This window comes from Chrysemys picta, chromosome 3, assembly GCF_011386835.1.
Source record: "Chrysemys picta bellii isolate R12L10 chromosome 3, ASM1138683v2, whole genome shotgun sequence".
Lineage (NCBI taxonomy): Eukaryota > Metazoa > Chordata > Testudines > Emydidae > Chrysemys > Chrysemys picta.
The window spans coordinates 145,852,415-145,870,041 of record NC_088793.1 but is presented as its reverse complement, the minus strand read 5'-3'; the positions used below and the strand labels follow the sequence as shown (position 1 = coordinate 145,870,041).

At 40.1% G+C, this 17,627-nt stretch overlaps 1 protein-coding gene across 9 annotated transcripts in view; it reads right to left on the bottom strand.

The window, feature by feature from the left end:
* The window catches only part of TTC27 (tetratricopeptide repeat domain 27), a 172,748-nt gene that overhangs the window by 129,714 nt on the left and 25,407 nt on the right, over positions 1 to 17,627 (bottom strand). For 8 of the 9 annotated variants that reach the window (XM_005296273.5, XM_065589208.1, XM_065589207.1 and 5 more), the window contains exons 4-6: positions 16,397 to 16,537; positions 7,649 to 7,751; positions 181 to 345 (exon numbers count right to left, since the gene is read on the bottom strand). In XM_005296273.5, coding sequence (XP_005296330.2) covers positions 181 to 345; positions 7,649 to 7,751; positions 16,397 to 16,537 — 409 coding nt within the window. The remainder of the gene's footprint in view (positions 1 to 180; positions 346 to 7,648; positions 7,752 to 16,396; positions 16,538 to 17,627) is intronic. The other variant, XM_065589209.1, reaches the window with a different exon arrangement.

The following is a 17,627-nucleotide window of genomic DNA, read 5'->3' as shown; positions in this document are numbered from 1 at the left end:
AAGAATCAATCCCTTTCCGCCCCCTCCCCCGCCCCTTAAAATGAACAGTTGCCCTTAACAAGCAAGCATTTCCCAAACATTACCTCACCTTCTATTTTTTCGTGGCCATTAAAAAAATCTCAAGCAATACAAGGCTAGTTAAAGCACATTTTCATAACATTTATAAAAAAAAAAACTTACCTGTCAAATTAATCTGTAGTTTGGTTATGTCCTTAGCTGCGCTGAAATGCTTTTTAGCATTTTTATACTCATAGTAATTCAAAAATGTATAGGCACATTCAAGATGGAACTGAACTGCCAAATGCCAACATTCATCATCTGTGAACAAAGTCTCTAAGTTTGTCACTGCAAAATAAAAACCAAGAAGAAAAAAGACATCAGAACACCCTAAGGGGAATGAAGTTCTAAGGAAAAAAACTGACTGATAATCCCCAAAAGGAAAGTTTGTTAAAGTTACAGTGGGCCCATCATCTGCTATAAAAAATAAAATAAAATAAAATAAATAAATATCTGAATTTAAACGTTTGAAGTGGGTGTTAATATGTTACCTGAATCTAATCAGAACTTTTAAAAAGATATACGTTTTTTATTTAAGAAATTTCTTAAAGTTTCTTCTGTGGGGACAGCCACACAAAAACATTTTATCAGCTATAAGAAAATTGAGTGGCTTATAGCCAGCCACTCCCAGTCCCTATTCAAGCCCAACTTAATGGTGTTAAATTTGCAAATGAATTTTAGTTGTGCTGTTTCTCTTTGAAGTCTGTTTCTGAAGTTTTTTTGTTCAAGAATAGTTACTTTTAAATCTGTTATAGAATGTCCAGGGAGATTGAAGTGTTCACCTACTGGCTTTTGTATGTTACCATTCCTGATGTCCAATTTGTGTCCATTTATTCTTTTACTAGGGACTGTCCAGTTTGGCCAATGTACATGGTAGAGGGGCATTGCTAGCACATATAACATTAGTAGATGTGCAGGTGAATGAGTCCTTGATGGTGTGGCTGGCTCATTACAAAAGCAGCTTTGCCTCTCCTGGAATTGACACCTTCTCATCTGTTATTGGGAGTGGACTACATGCACCCTGATCGAATTGGCCTTGTCAACACTGGTTCTCCACTTGTGAGGTAACTCCCTTCTCTTCATGTGTCGTTATATAATGCCTGCATCCGTAACTTTCACTCCATGCATCTGAAGAAGTGAGGTTTTTTATCCATGAAAGCTTATGCCCAAATAAATCTGTTAGTCTTTAAGGTGCCACCGGACTACTTGTTGTTTTTGTGGATACAGACTAACACGGCTACCCCCTGATACTTGCCTTCCATTCTCATCATTCAATGGGACAGTGACAAGGGTGCTGATGCAGCTAGAAATATCAAGGATAACCCTGAAGACCCAGAAAGCAGCCAGAAAACTATTGATACACAGAAAAGGAGGAGGATCAGGCTGCAGAAGCCCTTACGGAGGACCCTGAAGATGGACTGGTGCCTCGGCAAGGTGCAGAACCCCAGGCTGGTAAGTTAATAATGCAAGCCACTCCTTCCCTCCAAAATATTCCCCTCTTTTTGTAGTGCAAAGTTTGCATTTTTAAAAACAAGGATATTTGAAATTATGTGCAATTATTTTTCTTCCCTCGATAATATGCCAAGCATTGCTCTGTGTGTTACTGTGTGCGAGGAATAATGCTGAAGCCATGCCACTGTCACGGCCCATCTCCATACCACCTCCTCCACCTTTTTCCCCCTGATCAGTTTCTGTCCCAACCCCAAAATGCACCTACAGGGGAAAAAAAATCTTAAACATTAAGTTTACTGTTTTCCAAAGATCTACGATCACAGGGAGCGTGGGTTAAGGTGCAGACCACATTCCATAGAAACTTGGGAAGGTAAAAATCAGCATGCCTCTGTCTCTTTCCTGACCGTCTGGCAGGCAGGGAATGTTGTGGGAAAGCATGGAGTGGGAAGTCTGGTCTCAGGGGGAAACACAGAAGAGTTCACGATACGTTTGCATTTGGCTGAGAGAGACAGAGGTTTCTGGTGCAGCTGTGGGACCAAGGTAACTTAATGAAGTGTCTCTCTCTGAATTTCCTTTTCTTTGCTGGAATGTCAGGCCAGGCCTATCTACAGGATACAGGCAGCCTTCTGGGGCCACACAGAGCAAAGGGGGTGGGTGGTCTGGTCTGGGGGAAAACATAGCACAGTCCAGCATAGCTTTAAAGTGGTTTAGGAGAGAGATGTCTAGTGCAGTTGCGGGTCCTGGGAAACTTTGAGCTCTGGTCAAGTGAAAAATTCTCTAAGTTGCAGATGTAAATAGTAGTATTCAGTAGGGACATTCAAAACCCAATTAGTCACAAGACGACTGCAACAATCCCCTGCAGCAGCTGCAAACTGAACCATAAAACATTGTGGAAATCTTGTAACTATGGGCTCCCCCTACAGTTCCAAGTTGCACATACAAACTGAAAAGCAATGCAAAGCAACAATGGCTGTAATTGTTGCCAGAAACAGACCCACCCCAAGATGTAAACACATCAGAGCGAAGTTGTTAAGATGGGTTACATACGGATATGGACAGCGAGAAGCACATGCAGAATGAAAAAGGAATGCATCACACCACTATCTTAACTTCCCCCAGCATAAACTGCATCCCAAACTGTAAACGCATTAGAAGTAACCTGTAATGATGGGTTTCACACAGATATGCATTGGTAAAAGCACAAACAAATTAAAACTTTCAGCAAGTGATAATCAGATGAACACAAAACTCTTAAGAACAACTTTTGCACCACACGCTGAGCTTGGCATGTGCCATCATGTAAGGTTAAAGGAAGTATTGCTTCACATGACATATAGTAACTCCTCACTTAAAGTTGTCCCGGTTAACATTGTTTCATTGCTGATCTATTAGGGAACAAGCTCATTTAAAGTTGCGCAATGCTCCCTTATAGCGTCGTTTGGCAGCTGCCTGCTTTGTCCACTGCTTGCAGGATTCTCTGGAAGAGCAGCCCCTCCTTGTGGAGATTAGAACCGGGGGTCCTCTTACTCCAGGACCTCAACCAAGCTTCACAATCATTCATTGCTGTGTACAATATTAAACTGTTTAAAATTGTTTAAAACTTATACTGTATATGTATATAATGTCTTTTGTCCAGTGAAAAAAATTGCCCTGGAACCTAACCCTCCCATTTACATTAATTCTTATGGGGAAATTGGATTTGCTTGACATCGTTTTGCATAAAGTCACATTTTTCAGGAACATAACATTGTAGTTAAGAGAAGAGTTACTGTACAGTCAACTTGTGGAACTCTTTTCCAGAGGATGTTGTAAAGGCCAAGACTATAACAGGGTTCAAAAAAGAACTAGATAAGTTCATGGAGGATAGGTCTATCAGTGGCTATTAGCCAGGATGGGCAGGGATGTAAAGAAGCTGGAAATGGGCAACAGGGGATGGATCACTTGATGATTACCTGTTCTGTTCATTCCCTCTGAAGCATCTGGCATTGGCCACTGTCAGAAGACAGGATACTGGGCTAGATAGATCCAGTATGGCCGTTCTTTTGTTAAAGCAGCTTCACAGGAAGGCTATAAAGGTAGCCCTTAGCAGCAGCAAAAGTTCCATGTCATCCTTTGTCTCCCTGCGCTGCCAGGATGTATGCACACATGGCATCCCTATTTTCCCTTGCATGCCTGGACCCAGCATTAGTATGCGCATGTGTAGGATCCTGCTGACTGTACAGAGTTTGCAAACCAGAAGCATCCTGAGTTCACTTGGTGCAGAAATATGTGCCTTTAGCCTCATAACTGTGGTGCAGTGTGAAGCAGGCCACACTGGCATCCAGGCAGATTCATAGACAGAACCAATGAGCCTTCAGCCTATCAAATGCTCACTCCATGACCATCCTGCAGCTACAGAGCTTTAAATTTAATTTCTTTTTCTCCAGGACTCCTGATTTCAGGGTACAGTTTCATGAATCCTAGCAGGAGTGGTATGTGGGGTTCCCCCAAAACCAACAAGTGGCACAGATACACCGCTTATAACAATATCATTTCTTGGGAATAAAGTCCCCATTTCCCCCTTAAAGTACAAAAGAGATCTCGGCACCCTAGCATCATGAAACTTTCCTGAGTTTTCCACAGGTTAGTAATAACCTGCCTCTGTAGTACACCAAGCCTTGCATAACGATGGAATATGTGGTTAAATATGTGCATAAATATGTGGTTCGCATATTCACCTGTTCCTTGTGGCAAACAAACAATGGACACATGAGTGCTATTAATGGCCTCAATGCAGTTTGTGGACCGCATCCTTTGAAAACTAGCTATTATTTCTGGATCGTTTCTTATGCCAACCACCAATGGGTAAATCACCTCACAAACCTCGCAGTGAACTTTCCAACTCCAATGGACATGTAGCCGTCTGGGACAGCCAACTTCCACAGGGCAACAACAACCTGCTTCTGTACCAATATGGCTTCCCTCAATCAAGTGTCCTGGTGCTGGAGGGTAGTGCAAGATTCTCACATAGCTCCATAAAGGTCTGTTTCCTCATGTTGAAGCACTGGAGTCACTGCTGCTGCTCCCAAGGCTGCAGGATGATGCGATCCCATCACACTGTGCTATTTCTCCTGCACCAGAAATGATGGTACACCAAAGGCAATAGTGGCATTCAGCATATCTGTTCACTGTGCCAAAAATGAATTGTTATTGCAAGCGTCTGTCTTTGATTTCAGCAAAAAATAATGCTGAAATGCCATCCAGCATCTTGCCAAGCACTTACTCCACTGCATAAACATTTGTCCTGCAATAAGGAATAGGAACAGCTCATCCAATAGATCCATGACTACAACCCAGTTTTGCAGAAACAGAAGTGAGGACAACATGATCCAAAAATGGCATCAGCATATGTGTGAAGGCAAGGCAGAAATGTGTTCCACATATGGGTCCAAGAAGGACTGCAACATAGTACCAACAACACACCAAAAACTGGTTCCTACAGTGTCTCCATGTGATTCCAAGAACCCTGGCATACCGTCCCTGAAATAGTAGCACTAAACTTGTGTACCAAGACAGCAGTGTGGATGCACATGGGTACACAGCATTATATGCATGTCTAGCAGAGCAAATGTAGGGGTGGGTTTGGCTGGCTCAAGCCCGCATGAACACAACCCGTACTAGGGTATGCACACCAGTGCAGACATAACCTTAGTCTGCCCCAATCATAGCATCCTATTTTTAGGTTTGCTCTAAAATCTTATTTTTAAGAATTTCTAAGGCAACACACATGCTAACTACAGACGCTTCTTGGGTTACGCAAGACCTAACTTATGCAAATTCACACTTACAGAAAAAGTTCCATAAGCCAGAAATAGGATTTTCAAGTTGCGGAAATATTTGCGTAACGTATGGGTATACGTTTCCGACTTACACAAAATTCGAGTTACGCAAGGCTTTCCGGAACGGAACAATTGCGTAAGTCAGGGGGCGTCTGTACTCAAAATCGCTGTCTGACAAAATACTCCATATTACAGGTTTTGTTTTTTCTGCTACCTTAATTATTTGAGTAAGAGTTTCAGACAAGCAAGAATACTTTATTTTTAAAGTACTTTGTACTCTCCAGCAAAGTCATCATAGAAATGTTCAGCCAAATAAATGATAAACTACAGTCTCAAGTGCAACTGAATAACTGCTGGCATATAGACTGATGTTGACACTGTCTCCCTCTCACTGATTATTCATCTATACAACTCTTGTATTCAAAGCAACAATCACTGCAGAGTATTACAAATGGGTCATTTGCATTCTCTATAATAATGAAAAAGCTTTTGGAATCCCTCCACCTTCCACTTCCTAGCCTGAACAACAAACATCAGCAGCCACCTGTCTGACATTTAGTTAATTTTATACAGAGTTTTTAGGAAGCAGCTATCCATCCAGACTAGGAGTCCTGAAGATAAAAAAAGGAAATAGCAAAACCCCACTCCTTTATAACTAAGTAGCAACATTTTCATCTAATCTAGTCCAAACCCCCCCCCCCACCACCACCACCAGCAGCAGCAAATCAGGCAAAACATCTCTCTCTCTCCCGCCAATTCACCACCTTCACAATTCTTCCCTTTGAAGAAGGCGAGGGGGGGGGGGGGGGGGAGAGAAAGACTGGCTTTGCAGCACACCTCGAAGGTCAGATTTTATAGGATTTTTTTTAAGCAACAGGTTGATTAGGTTTAATTTTTTTTCTGAAGTGCTCAATTACCACACTGATCAGTACAACATCTGATTTTTACCTTAAAAATACAATTTGCTAAAATGATTATACATTTGCTAATTAGGATATTAGGAGCTCAAATCAGAGCTGTTTATCTTCATGTCAGTTAATGTCCAAGATTTCCTTGGCTTGTATGTCAGCATGTCAACTAATTTAATTTCATGTGATGAAAGTAAAGGTGTCCTAGAATTCCTTTATTCTGAAAAGTGTGATTACACAGCAAGTTTCCCAATGTTATGGATTAAAGATATTTGGTCAATTAGACATCTAAGTTACTGAAGTTAAATGGTTTATAGTCCATAAATGAAGTTTTCCCACAATCATACAATACAACTGTGTGGAAGTTTGTTTAAAGCTCTCGAAGAGAGAAAGATAAACACTACAGAATTTAGCGGATGGACCCAATGGCAGTGGAGATCACTCACCAATTCACAGGATTGGGCCCAATATAATTCTATGCTCAATCTTACCACTGTATTTTACAAGTTTTTGCTATTCAGATGGTGATTTTGCAAGGGCACCAAACTACTATTTGGTACTCTGGACATCACTGTCATGCCTTGATCCTAGAGCTGGTTCAAACCCCAGGAAATAACCTTTCATTACCAAAAAAAGGTTCATCCTGTAAAATAGGGAATTTAAAATTGTCTATACCATTTTTGGCAAGGGCAAAATCTACACATGCCAGTGCCTGTCTAAGTGGGAGAGAAAAATGTCTTAAAAACACTGTTGAAAATATAATTTTAAGCTTCAGTTACAGCAAAAAATCTTCAGCTAACAAATAAACTCAATGTCTTAAAAATCAATGGTATTTTATTTATGTTTAGTTCTAACACTATTAGTCTGCTTTCCTCAGCATCAATATTCACTTCAAAATTCAATTTAAAAATAATGCCCTCTTTCTGCAATGTAACCCAGCACGTCTTTGGAATTGAACACCATGTACCGAACATTTCTGGTTCAGGTTGATAAGAATTCTAATACTCTGTGAGGAGGAGCAGTAGAAAATTGCTCAGTGTCTCTCACAAAGTTGCACAAAACCAGAAGAATTCACATTTGAAACTCAAATGAGCCTTGTTAAATAAGAGAGAAGACAGGCATAATGCCTGCAAGTCAATTTGTGACATATTAACAGTGGCATACCACTGAAACACTTTTTTTTGTTTCCAAGCAGATAGAGTGTAATTAGGATTACAGAGCCTTAACCAACAGAGCACCCATGAACAAGAGAGAATTGTTAAACCAATGTAAATTTAAGAAGTGTCTTTCTACTCTCTGCAGTTACAAAAGCACCTGATAGGCACGATGCTGCAAACTGTGACACATCTACAAAACTCTTCTGACAAGTGATTGGTATTATATGCGAACATAATCAAATAATTTGAAACGTACCTTGTTCTATACAACTCTGGGCAAGAGCGAAGAGCTCAGGTGATCGCTCCTCTAGCAACTGCTGGTGAATATTCACATATCGCAAAGTCCACCAAGGCAATGTCTAAAATGGAGAATAAGAATATTTTAAATGAATGATAAATACAACTGATTTTCTTTTATAAACAGATTTTAAAAATATAACTTCAAAAACACAAATACAGTTGCTTTATAAAAATTCAATACCAAATCTGATCTACTTGAGATTACATTAAGGTAGGAAGTTTCCTAAAGTGTAGATTCAAATTATATCAAGGTTAAATAAATCTTGAAAGAGTCAAAAGAAAAAAAAACAACAACAAAAATCTTACTACCCTGTTTCCCCGAAAATAAGACAGTGTCTTATATTAATTTTTGCTCCCAAAGATGCGCTAGGTCTTATTTTCAGGGGATGTCTTATTTTTCAGAAATGAAAAATGCCTTATTATCGGTGGATGCCTTATTATCGGGGGGATGCCTTATATTACAACGAGAGGCAAAACTGTAAGTAGGCCTTATTTTCGGAGGATGTCTTATTTTCGGGGAAACAGGGTATATAGATGGGTGCTCAGTCACTTAACAGTTAATAATTTTCCCCTCTTGTATTCCCCCTCAGATGATGGCTTCAATCAACAATGCTCCTTTCCAAACATCCTCTCCTTTCTTCTGAAAAGGGGAGTCCTAAAAGTCTGAAGTTGTCTCACAAATAAGACAATTATCACTGTATCTTTATGACAAAGTTTCTAGTTCAATACAAATGCCACACAGCTTTTTGATATAATATGGAGAAAAGGTGTCACCCAATAAAAAGGGAGAATTCAATTAGTTGTGATTTGAATTCCCTACAGCCTTGCCTCTCTTTCTCCTTGCTATTTTAAGGGTTATAGTTTAAAATTTCAACCATTTGTCTCTTCGGACGCAGCTCTGCACCAACGGGTTGAAGACTGGCAGTGAAGGTTTTTCTTCTTCTACATGTTAGAATTTAAAGCACACCTTGTCAAGATATCTATTCCTTGACTCAAGGAACATGCACATCTCACCACAACATATGTAAAGGAACTGTCAGATTCAGACATTTTAGGATTTCATATTAAGATCATTCTGAGCACACTCAACAAAAGACAAGCTAATTTAATAAGGCTGAAAGTACAGTTTAGTATTCATAAATAGATAACCATTAATATACTGAAGGGAGATAAAGGAATTCTATCCTGAGGCTGTCCAGTAACAGAAAACCATGTGTACTTCTTTTTACACTGCAACAAATAAACCACATTCTAATCTTTGTAGCCTATCCTGAGAGTAATCAAATCCAGGCTCTGGCAGGCCAACGTGAGTCAGAAAATCCAATCTACATCAAACACAGGGGCTAGATCTCAGTCCTACATCTGGCTTGTATCTGAACAACTTTGTCTTATCTACTCTACACATATTGGCTGCAGTTACATTTACACCAAAAAAGGCTGAGGCTTCAATACGTTCCTATGAAGGAGAGATGAGAGCCAGCATGTGACACGTTTTCACATGTGTATCACAACATACTCATCCAGAGCACTAAATGCAACAATAACTATGTGGGTGAAACCAGAAAAGTCACTAGCTCTTGAATGAACTCTCACAGGAAAAGAAGAAGAAAAAAACCACACCACCTGTGAGTGAACACTTTTCCCAAAGTGATCACTCTAGATCTGACCTATCATTTCCTCATCCTCAGAGGAAACCTATGCAACACTTTCAAAAGACAAGCATGGGAATTTAAATTCATAAATCATGGTCTTAATAAAGACACTGGATTTAGGGTTTATAACAACAATAATCTGTAACTTGTTTTTTGTTTTATTGGGGAGGGGTGTTAATTGGCCACAGCACCTTGAATGGTCCCCTAGAATATGTGCTAACTACTTATGCTATCAAGGAAAGCAGCCGTGTTAGTCTGTATCTACAAAAACAACAAGGAGTCTGGTGGCACCTTAAAGACTAACAGATTTATTTGGGCATAAGCTTTCGTGAGTAAAAACCTCACTTCTTCGGATGCATAGAGTGAAAGTTACAGATGCAGGCATTATATACTGACACATGGAGAGCAGGGAGTTACTTCGCAAGTGGAGAACCAGTGTTGACAGGGCCAATTCAATCAGGGTGGATGTAGTCCACTCCCAATAGTAGATGAGGAGGTCTCAATTCCAGTAGAGGAAAAGCTGCTTCTGTAATGAGCCAGCCACTCCCAGTCCCTATTCAAGCCCAGATTAATGGTGTTGAATTTGCAAATGAATTTTAGTTCTGCTGTTTCTCTTTGAAGTCAGTTTCTGAAGTTTTTTTGTTCAATGATAGTGACTTTTAAATCTGTAATAGAATGACCAGGGAGATTGAAGTGTTCACTTACTGGCTTATGTATGTTACCATTCCTGATGTCCGATTTGTGTCCATTTATTCTTTTGCGGAGGGACTTCAGAAACAGACTTCATTAATCTGGGCTTGAATAGGGACTGGGAGTGGCTGGCTCATTACAGAAGCAGCTTTTCCTCTCCTGGAATTGACACCTCCTCATCTATTATTGGGAATGGACTACATCCACTCTGATTGAATTGGCCCTGTCAACACTGGTTCTCCACTTGCGAAGTAACTCCCTGCTCTCCATGTGTCAGTATATAATGCCTGCATCTGTAACTTTCACTCTATGCATCCGAAGAAGTGAGGTTTTTACTCACGAAAGCTTATGCCCAAATAAATTTGTTAGTCTTTAAGGTGCCACCAGACTCCTTGTTGTACTTATGCTAAACTATCTGTTTGATCTTGTATTTAAACTGTGACACACTATGCACCTTTCCCAGACCTGAGGATGAGCTCTGTGTAGCAGGAAAGCTTCTCTTGCCCACCAACAGAAGTTGGTCCAATGAAAGATATTACCTCACTCACCCCTTGTCTCTAATATCCTGGGACCAACACAGCTACAACACTGCATTTTCACTTGTAGTCAATAATATGAGACATTTGTAAAACTGCTTTAATACTTATGTCCACATTTTATATATTAAACAAACACTTTTGTTACCTAAACTCCATGTTTTTGTCTGCAGATTACAGTGCAATTTTATCACAAGTCATATTTGGTGTTTCTCTTAGAACCTCAGGTCATGGGATCAGGTATTTACATGAGAATCTCACCTTTTGCTTTTTAAAAAACAGGCTTCTTGCTCTTATGGAGAAAAGCCTGAAAATGTGATGTGAGTGCACACTAAGAAGCCAGAAGGTAAATCCAAAGAACCCAAAATATATTATTTTTGAACATATTTTTAACTCAAGCTAGTAATTTTGTGGGGAGGGGCTGACCATGATGCTTGAGGTTAGTAAGGACAACCTAACTTTAATTTTAATTCTTTGCTTTCAAGTTTCCAGAACATGAAGAGATCATGGTTTTTTGTGCTAAGCAGCTTTGCATTTTTACTGTGCACAGATAACCTAGACACAGCCTATTTTTAAAACTTCAGACTGGTTTATGAAGTTCATCCTCAATAAAAATAAGAAATTCTGTTTAAAATTAAATGTGTTTGAAATAAATTTCAAGTTAACAAAGAATGTGTGTCACCCAGGAGAAAAAGCAAGGCAAGCTTGTGTATATTTTGAACTCTGCACATTAAAAAGTTTATCTCAATGTATGAGCATATAAACATGTGAACATTAAAAACTCGGAACATTTATATTTCACATTGCATGCTGAATTACATCCTGAGTTGTGTGAATATGCACATTTGTTAATATTTTTATAAAATCAATACAAAGAAATATTAATGCAATCTTAAATCTGAGAATTTGAGACAGACAAAATGTACTACAGTAGAGCCTCAGAATTATGAACACCTCGGGAACGCTTGTTCGTAACTCTGAACAAAATCTTATGATTGTTCTTTCCAAAGTTTACAACACTGACTTCATACAGCTTTGAAACTTTACTATGCAGAAGAAAAATGCTGCTTTATTTTTTTAGTAGTTTACATTTAATGCAGTACTATACTGTACTTGCTCTTTCTTTTGGTCTCTGCTGCTGTCTGATCGGGTACTTCTGGTTCCAAATGTGTGTGGTCGACTGGTCAGTTCTTAACTCTGGCGTTCGCAACTCTGAGGTTCTACTGTACATATATATGGAAGCAGTTACAGTTGCTGTAGGAGTCATAACTGAATTTTCTTTTCAACCAAAATGATATATTAATGCAGCTTTTTGCACTACGAGAAATAGAGTAGCTTTTAAAGAAATAATTTCATTTACTTATAAGAGAGTCAACAGGCACAACCTACAACAATTGAGTAGATTTTAATATCTTCAGTATATCATCTAAAACAAGCCCACAAAATATAAAGGTAAGTGTCTGGTTTACTTTGTAAATCTACATATGAAATTCACTGCAAAAGAAAAAGAATCTGATTTGTGGTCAAAAATATTATTCTATGATTCTATGCAATATTGACAAACTCGAGCATTCAAAAAAAAATCATGAAAATAGGGTCTTTGTTTCTTTACAGTTCATCTCCTCTATAGTCTTATTATCTTAAATCAGAATTTGACACCACAGTTTTTTTTCTGTGGAAGGTAGGAGGACAGTGAGAATTTATGGATGAATTTCAGTGAACAACAATCAGCATCTGGACTGGTAGTATGAGGTAAAGCTTTTTGTGTCTATGTGTCTGGTTTAAGTTTTCCCCAAAATTGTGCTCACCACAATCTTCATGTGGGGAGAGAGAAGGGAGGGCTGTGCCCGGCCAGCTGGAAGAAAAGGTGTGTTGCCCCTTTAAGGGCTCCCTTTTAACAGGTGGGGAGAAGGGGGAAGTTTACATGGATGGGTAGGAAGGGCACAAAGAAGTTGGGGCCAGATCAGGAGATCGTCACTGCATTGCCTCTTCCTGCTGACCATAAGAGTAAATGTCAAATCAGTAATAATCAGTGCACCTACAGAGACTGGGTGTCCGCAGCCCTGTGGCTGTGCAGGGAGCCCCCTGCAGCCCTGCTGTCACGGGAGAGAATGAGTGGGTCCTGACAGCAGAGCTGCAGAGGACTCCCTGTGCTGTCTCAGGGCCTGTGATACCCAATCCGCGTGTGGGGAGGCTGTGGACCTGGCAGGGCAGAGCAGAGACCCCCCCAGCCAGGACTGCAAGGAGGATGACAAGCCCCTGGCTCCAGGGAAGGATACTCTGCTGCTGAACAGTTCCTGGCCAGGGATGGCGCTCACACACATCTGACTGGTGAGTGGGGCCCATGACACTGGTTCCCTGCAGACACAAGGTGCGGGGAAGACCGGAGTCCTGGCCAAGCAGAGACCCCCAGGCAGAACTGCAGTGATCTGTCATCATCATCCCTGGCTGCGGAGGAGGCCACCCCTCTGTTGAATGGCTCCTTTTCCAGCAGGAGCCATTCAGCAATGGAGTGGCTTCCTTCCTGGCCAGAATCTTGTCCTCCTTCTCATAGCCCTAGCTGGGAGGGTGCTCGGGGGTGGGGGGCGGAGGGTCTTCTCTGCCAGGACGCCAGCCTTCCTCTCACCTTCTGCCTGCAAGGATTGGGTGTCAAGGGCCACAATGCACTGCAGCCTCCCTCACACCTTGCGCCCCAGTGTCTTGGGCCTCTTGGCTGCACAGGGAGCCCCCTGCAGCCCCACTGTCAACACTACCACACACACCCCAACTGAAAAAATAAAAATACATACAAATAGAATTTTTTTTAAATGGATAAAAATTGTTAAAATTAGAAAAAAATAAATATTAAAATAAATAAATAAAATAAATAAATAATAAAAATCTGCCAAGCCTATCTATGTGTTACATATATTGCAGAATACTGAGGTCGGAGACTAGCATCCCTACAGGAGCAGAATTAAGGTTGACGACTGCGGTGTACAACAGGTGCAATAGTGGCAAGGTGTGTCTGTGGGTGGAGGAATAGAGGGTACATATTGACTGCGGCTTAGCTTTTCATTTCCTTGTGTTTGTGATTTGGTGTCAGGTATGTATGTTGTGTGCATAGCATCTTTTTTTAAATAAAACTGAGGGTTTTTTATACAAATGAACACATACCACATTCATGCAAATTCAATTATGGTTTACCGTGTGTGTGGCAGGAAGCAGTTCCCTCTCTGAGCTATCCAACTCTCACTGATTTCAACAGAGGCCTTTCCACTGACTTTAATGGAAGCTGGATGAGACTTTAGGAGCTTTTTGGAAGCTACAGTTAGGAAGAGTGAATAATTTTCTTTATAATAAAAAATAGCTGACAATGATGAAGTATTTGCTTTTGAAACCTATCTGAGGCAAACAAAATTGTAATACTAGGGATGGACAAGGTTCTACAGCTGTCTCAGACCATAGCTCAAAGGAGAATTATAACTGATTAAAGTTGTGCACATACAAGCAATACAAAAATCTACCCCAATTTAACTTACCCCACTCTGCTTGCACTGGGAGAATGTGCATGCTAGAGTTCACAAGTAGTGTAATTTTGCCAATAAGATATAACACTAAGGCTACTATCCATAAATATACTATGAATCTCTATACAGAATGCCACTTAGCCCTTAATGTTTACCAGATTTGTTAATTCTGGTTATTTCACTGTGTGTGTATGTAAACAAGTGTTAAAATATGCTACTGTCTATAAATGCCAAGAAAGTATTTATATATACACACACTTCTGTTCTACAGGTAAGTGTACATCAACCTAAAAGGACTGCACACACAGCATCTAGGGAAAAAAATCTAAACCAATTTACATGCAGTTGATTATAATCTGCCTTGAGAGGAGCTATCAAAACGTATAAAATACTGTCTATTTTAAACTGCAATGAAATATGACTTATGATATCAAGCTGAACAAAGCAATGGCTCACAAACAGAAGACCTTGTAAAAGAGGTCAAATCCTTCCCCTCCTCCCCCCCAATCACTTTGTTTAGAAACCCAAAGGCAATTTAAACATGACTGTTAGGAAATGAACACTATTCTTTTCACAACCCTGTAGCGGAGGATATATCTGGGGTTTATAAGCTCAGTGATAATAATTTCCTCTGGCCTACAGCTTGCCACACAAGAGGTCTCAGAGTAGAAAAGAACATTTTTGTAAAAATTTCAGTTAAGTCAGTTGAGCTGTGCATGGCACTTATTTTATTAAGTTTAATTTTGGGGGGAGGGTTTCAGGATTTTCTTTTGTATTACTTTAAAATTTGTCAAGTATTTAGTCTTTCATGTGGAATAGTATTTGTGAAAAAGAGGGCTATATTAATGTTGTAAAAGGAAGATTTCTCAGAATTTTATCCAATTCTAAGCTCATTTACATGAATATTACAGAACTGAAATACTGAGAGTTTTTCGTTAGATTTAAACTTACATGAGAAAGAATGGCTGGGTAACATTAGGAAACTTGCAGAAAATGGTTTTCAGCAGCTGTTGCTCCTGAACTAGCATTAAAACTTGGTTTTATCACTTTTAATAGTGTAAACAAGCCTTTAGACAGGAGGAGGTCCCTCACTGTGCCTGTTTGTACACCAGGTACATTTTCTCCCTTTCTGGCTGACCTAATTGCTGGAGCTGAACAGCATTCATCTGGAGTGAGCGGAGAAAAAACGAGAGAGAGACTGGCTTCCAGAAGTACAAAACAACCAGGAACATCTCCCACACTGTTTAATTCAGGCCTCTATGAAGACGCAGCTGGAAGTAGGGGTTGCCTGCCCAAGCACCAAGATGGACCAAGGAAGGCTTCTGACCTCAAGCCAGGGCCTGCTCATCTACAATGCATTGGAGAGAAGTCACTGCTGCTAAGGGCCTCCCCAGCTCCAGAATCGCCCTCTGCCAATCAGACTGCTTCTAAGCTAAAGCAAAGGAGGAAAATAGTCAGAAAACTTTATTTTAAGGAGGAACTCAAGGAAACCTCTCTGTCTTTCATGTGAAATCAGAAGGGAGGCGGATAGGGATATGGTCCCCATAGTTGTTTAGTACTCCTAATGTGCTGGCAGGGTGGGGATCTAGCTGACAATTCAAAACTCAAGGAGAGGAATCTCTTAGCTCCACTTCCATGCATGGGAATAAGGCAGATAAACCCATCCTGTCTAGAATGGGAGCAGCAGGCATCCAGGCCAGAGAATGTGCTGCACTGGCTTACAAAGATTAGCAGTTTTTAAATAACTTTATAGTATGTAAACGTTTGTGGAATAGAAAGGTTACAGTATGTAAAAACAGGATTGTCCCAACTGTACGTACTACACATGCGTCTGACGAAGTGGGCATTCACCCACGAAAGCTTATGCTGCAATACATCTGTTAGTCTTTAAGGTGCCACAGGACTCTTTGGTACTATATATTTAGACTCATGTTATTCTAATTATATATGTAAGAAAAACAGCAAATTCTAACACTGAAATTATCTTCCTGAAAAAGAGGTGCCTTCATCCCTCACAAGGGAAAAAGTCCCAGTAGACATTTCTCTGGCTTAGCTATTAGAAATTCAACTTATATAACTTATCTTTTAGAAAAGATAACCCTTGATTTTAATTCCCTCACTATTATAGTCACTGCTTTGTTGTGTAGAACTGTTCTTTTAGAGTAAGTCATCTCTGAAAGCAGAATAGGCCAAAAAAAGAGGGAAGACAAAAGAAATGGAAGAGAAAAAAAATAGTAGACAGAATGAGACACTGGAAGAAAAATGAGAACCAATCCATGGTTGGCAACCACAATAACTATTTCCACACATTTCATACCTGAATAGCAGCAAGTTTATGTCTTGAATGCACAAGAATCACTCTGGCTAACATCAGCAAGATAGGAAGAGAAGTCAGATTATAGACTGATTCACCATCCAGAACCAGCATACTCAGAACAGCTGTACATAATGCTTTGGGCTGAAAAAAGAAAGAACAAATAATAATATCAGCACCAGACAATATTAAAGCACTTAAATAGAAAATAATGTATTACAGGGCTTTAAAAAGATTACCCAACACCTCACTGTGATGCTCTGTACCTTGGGGGAACATCCTACACTCCCATGTTCATCTTTATAAAATGATTGTGTGGTATCCAATGCAAAGTTTGTCATGTTGGGTGTCTTCAGAAGGCTCATAATACACTGAGCATGGTTGTTATAGTGATGTTATAGTAATGGTTACAGTAATGTTATAGTAAGGTTATAGGTTATAATTTCATGTATATAGTTATGAGGCTGAAAATGTATCCTCACTGCTTAAAGCAAGCCCATGCAAAAACTCTCCAAGAACAGAGAGGCAGTTCACACCTCGTCAGGGCATGGATGGGACAAACCAACCCAGCCTCACAGGAACAATGGACACTGGCTTAGGCAGCAACAAAAGAATCTGTTAGACCCTCGAGGGAGTCACTCCTTCCTTTAAAAAGAACAGGAGTACTTGTGGCACCTTAGAGACTAACAAATTTATTAGAGCATAAGCTTTCGTGGACTACTGCCCACTTCTTCGGATGCATACCGAAGAAGTGGGCTGTAGTCCACGAAAGCTTATACTCTAATAAATTTGTTAGTCTCTAAGGTGCCACAAGTACTCCTGTTCTTTTTGCGGATACAGACTAACATGGCTGCTACTCTGAAACTCCTTCCTTTGGTCAGTTTGGGATTGCAATGAGGTAATGCTCACCTGACTCTGAAAAGGGGGGGGGAAGGAGAGGGGGCAAAGCCAAGAGGAAAGAAAGGACATGATAAAAGGGAGAGACATTTTGCCATGCTCTCTCTCTCTTCCACCTACATCTACAGACACCACCACCACCAAGCAATTGAAATGCTGATCAAAGGGGAGAGCCTGACTGAAAAGTAATCAGCTGGCCTGTGATGAGAAGCATTTAAGTTTTTAAGGACATTGAAAATTTTAAGATCAGCTTAGAATACGTTTTGCTTTTATTTCATTTGACCAAATCTGACTCGTTATGCTTTGACTTATAATCACTTAAAATCTACCTTTATAG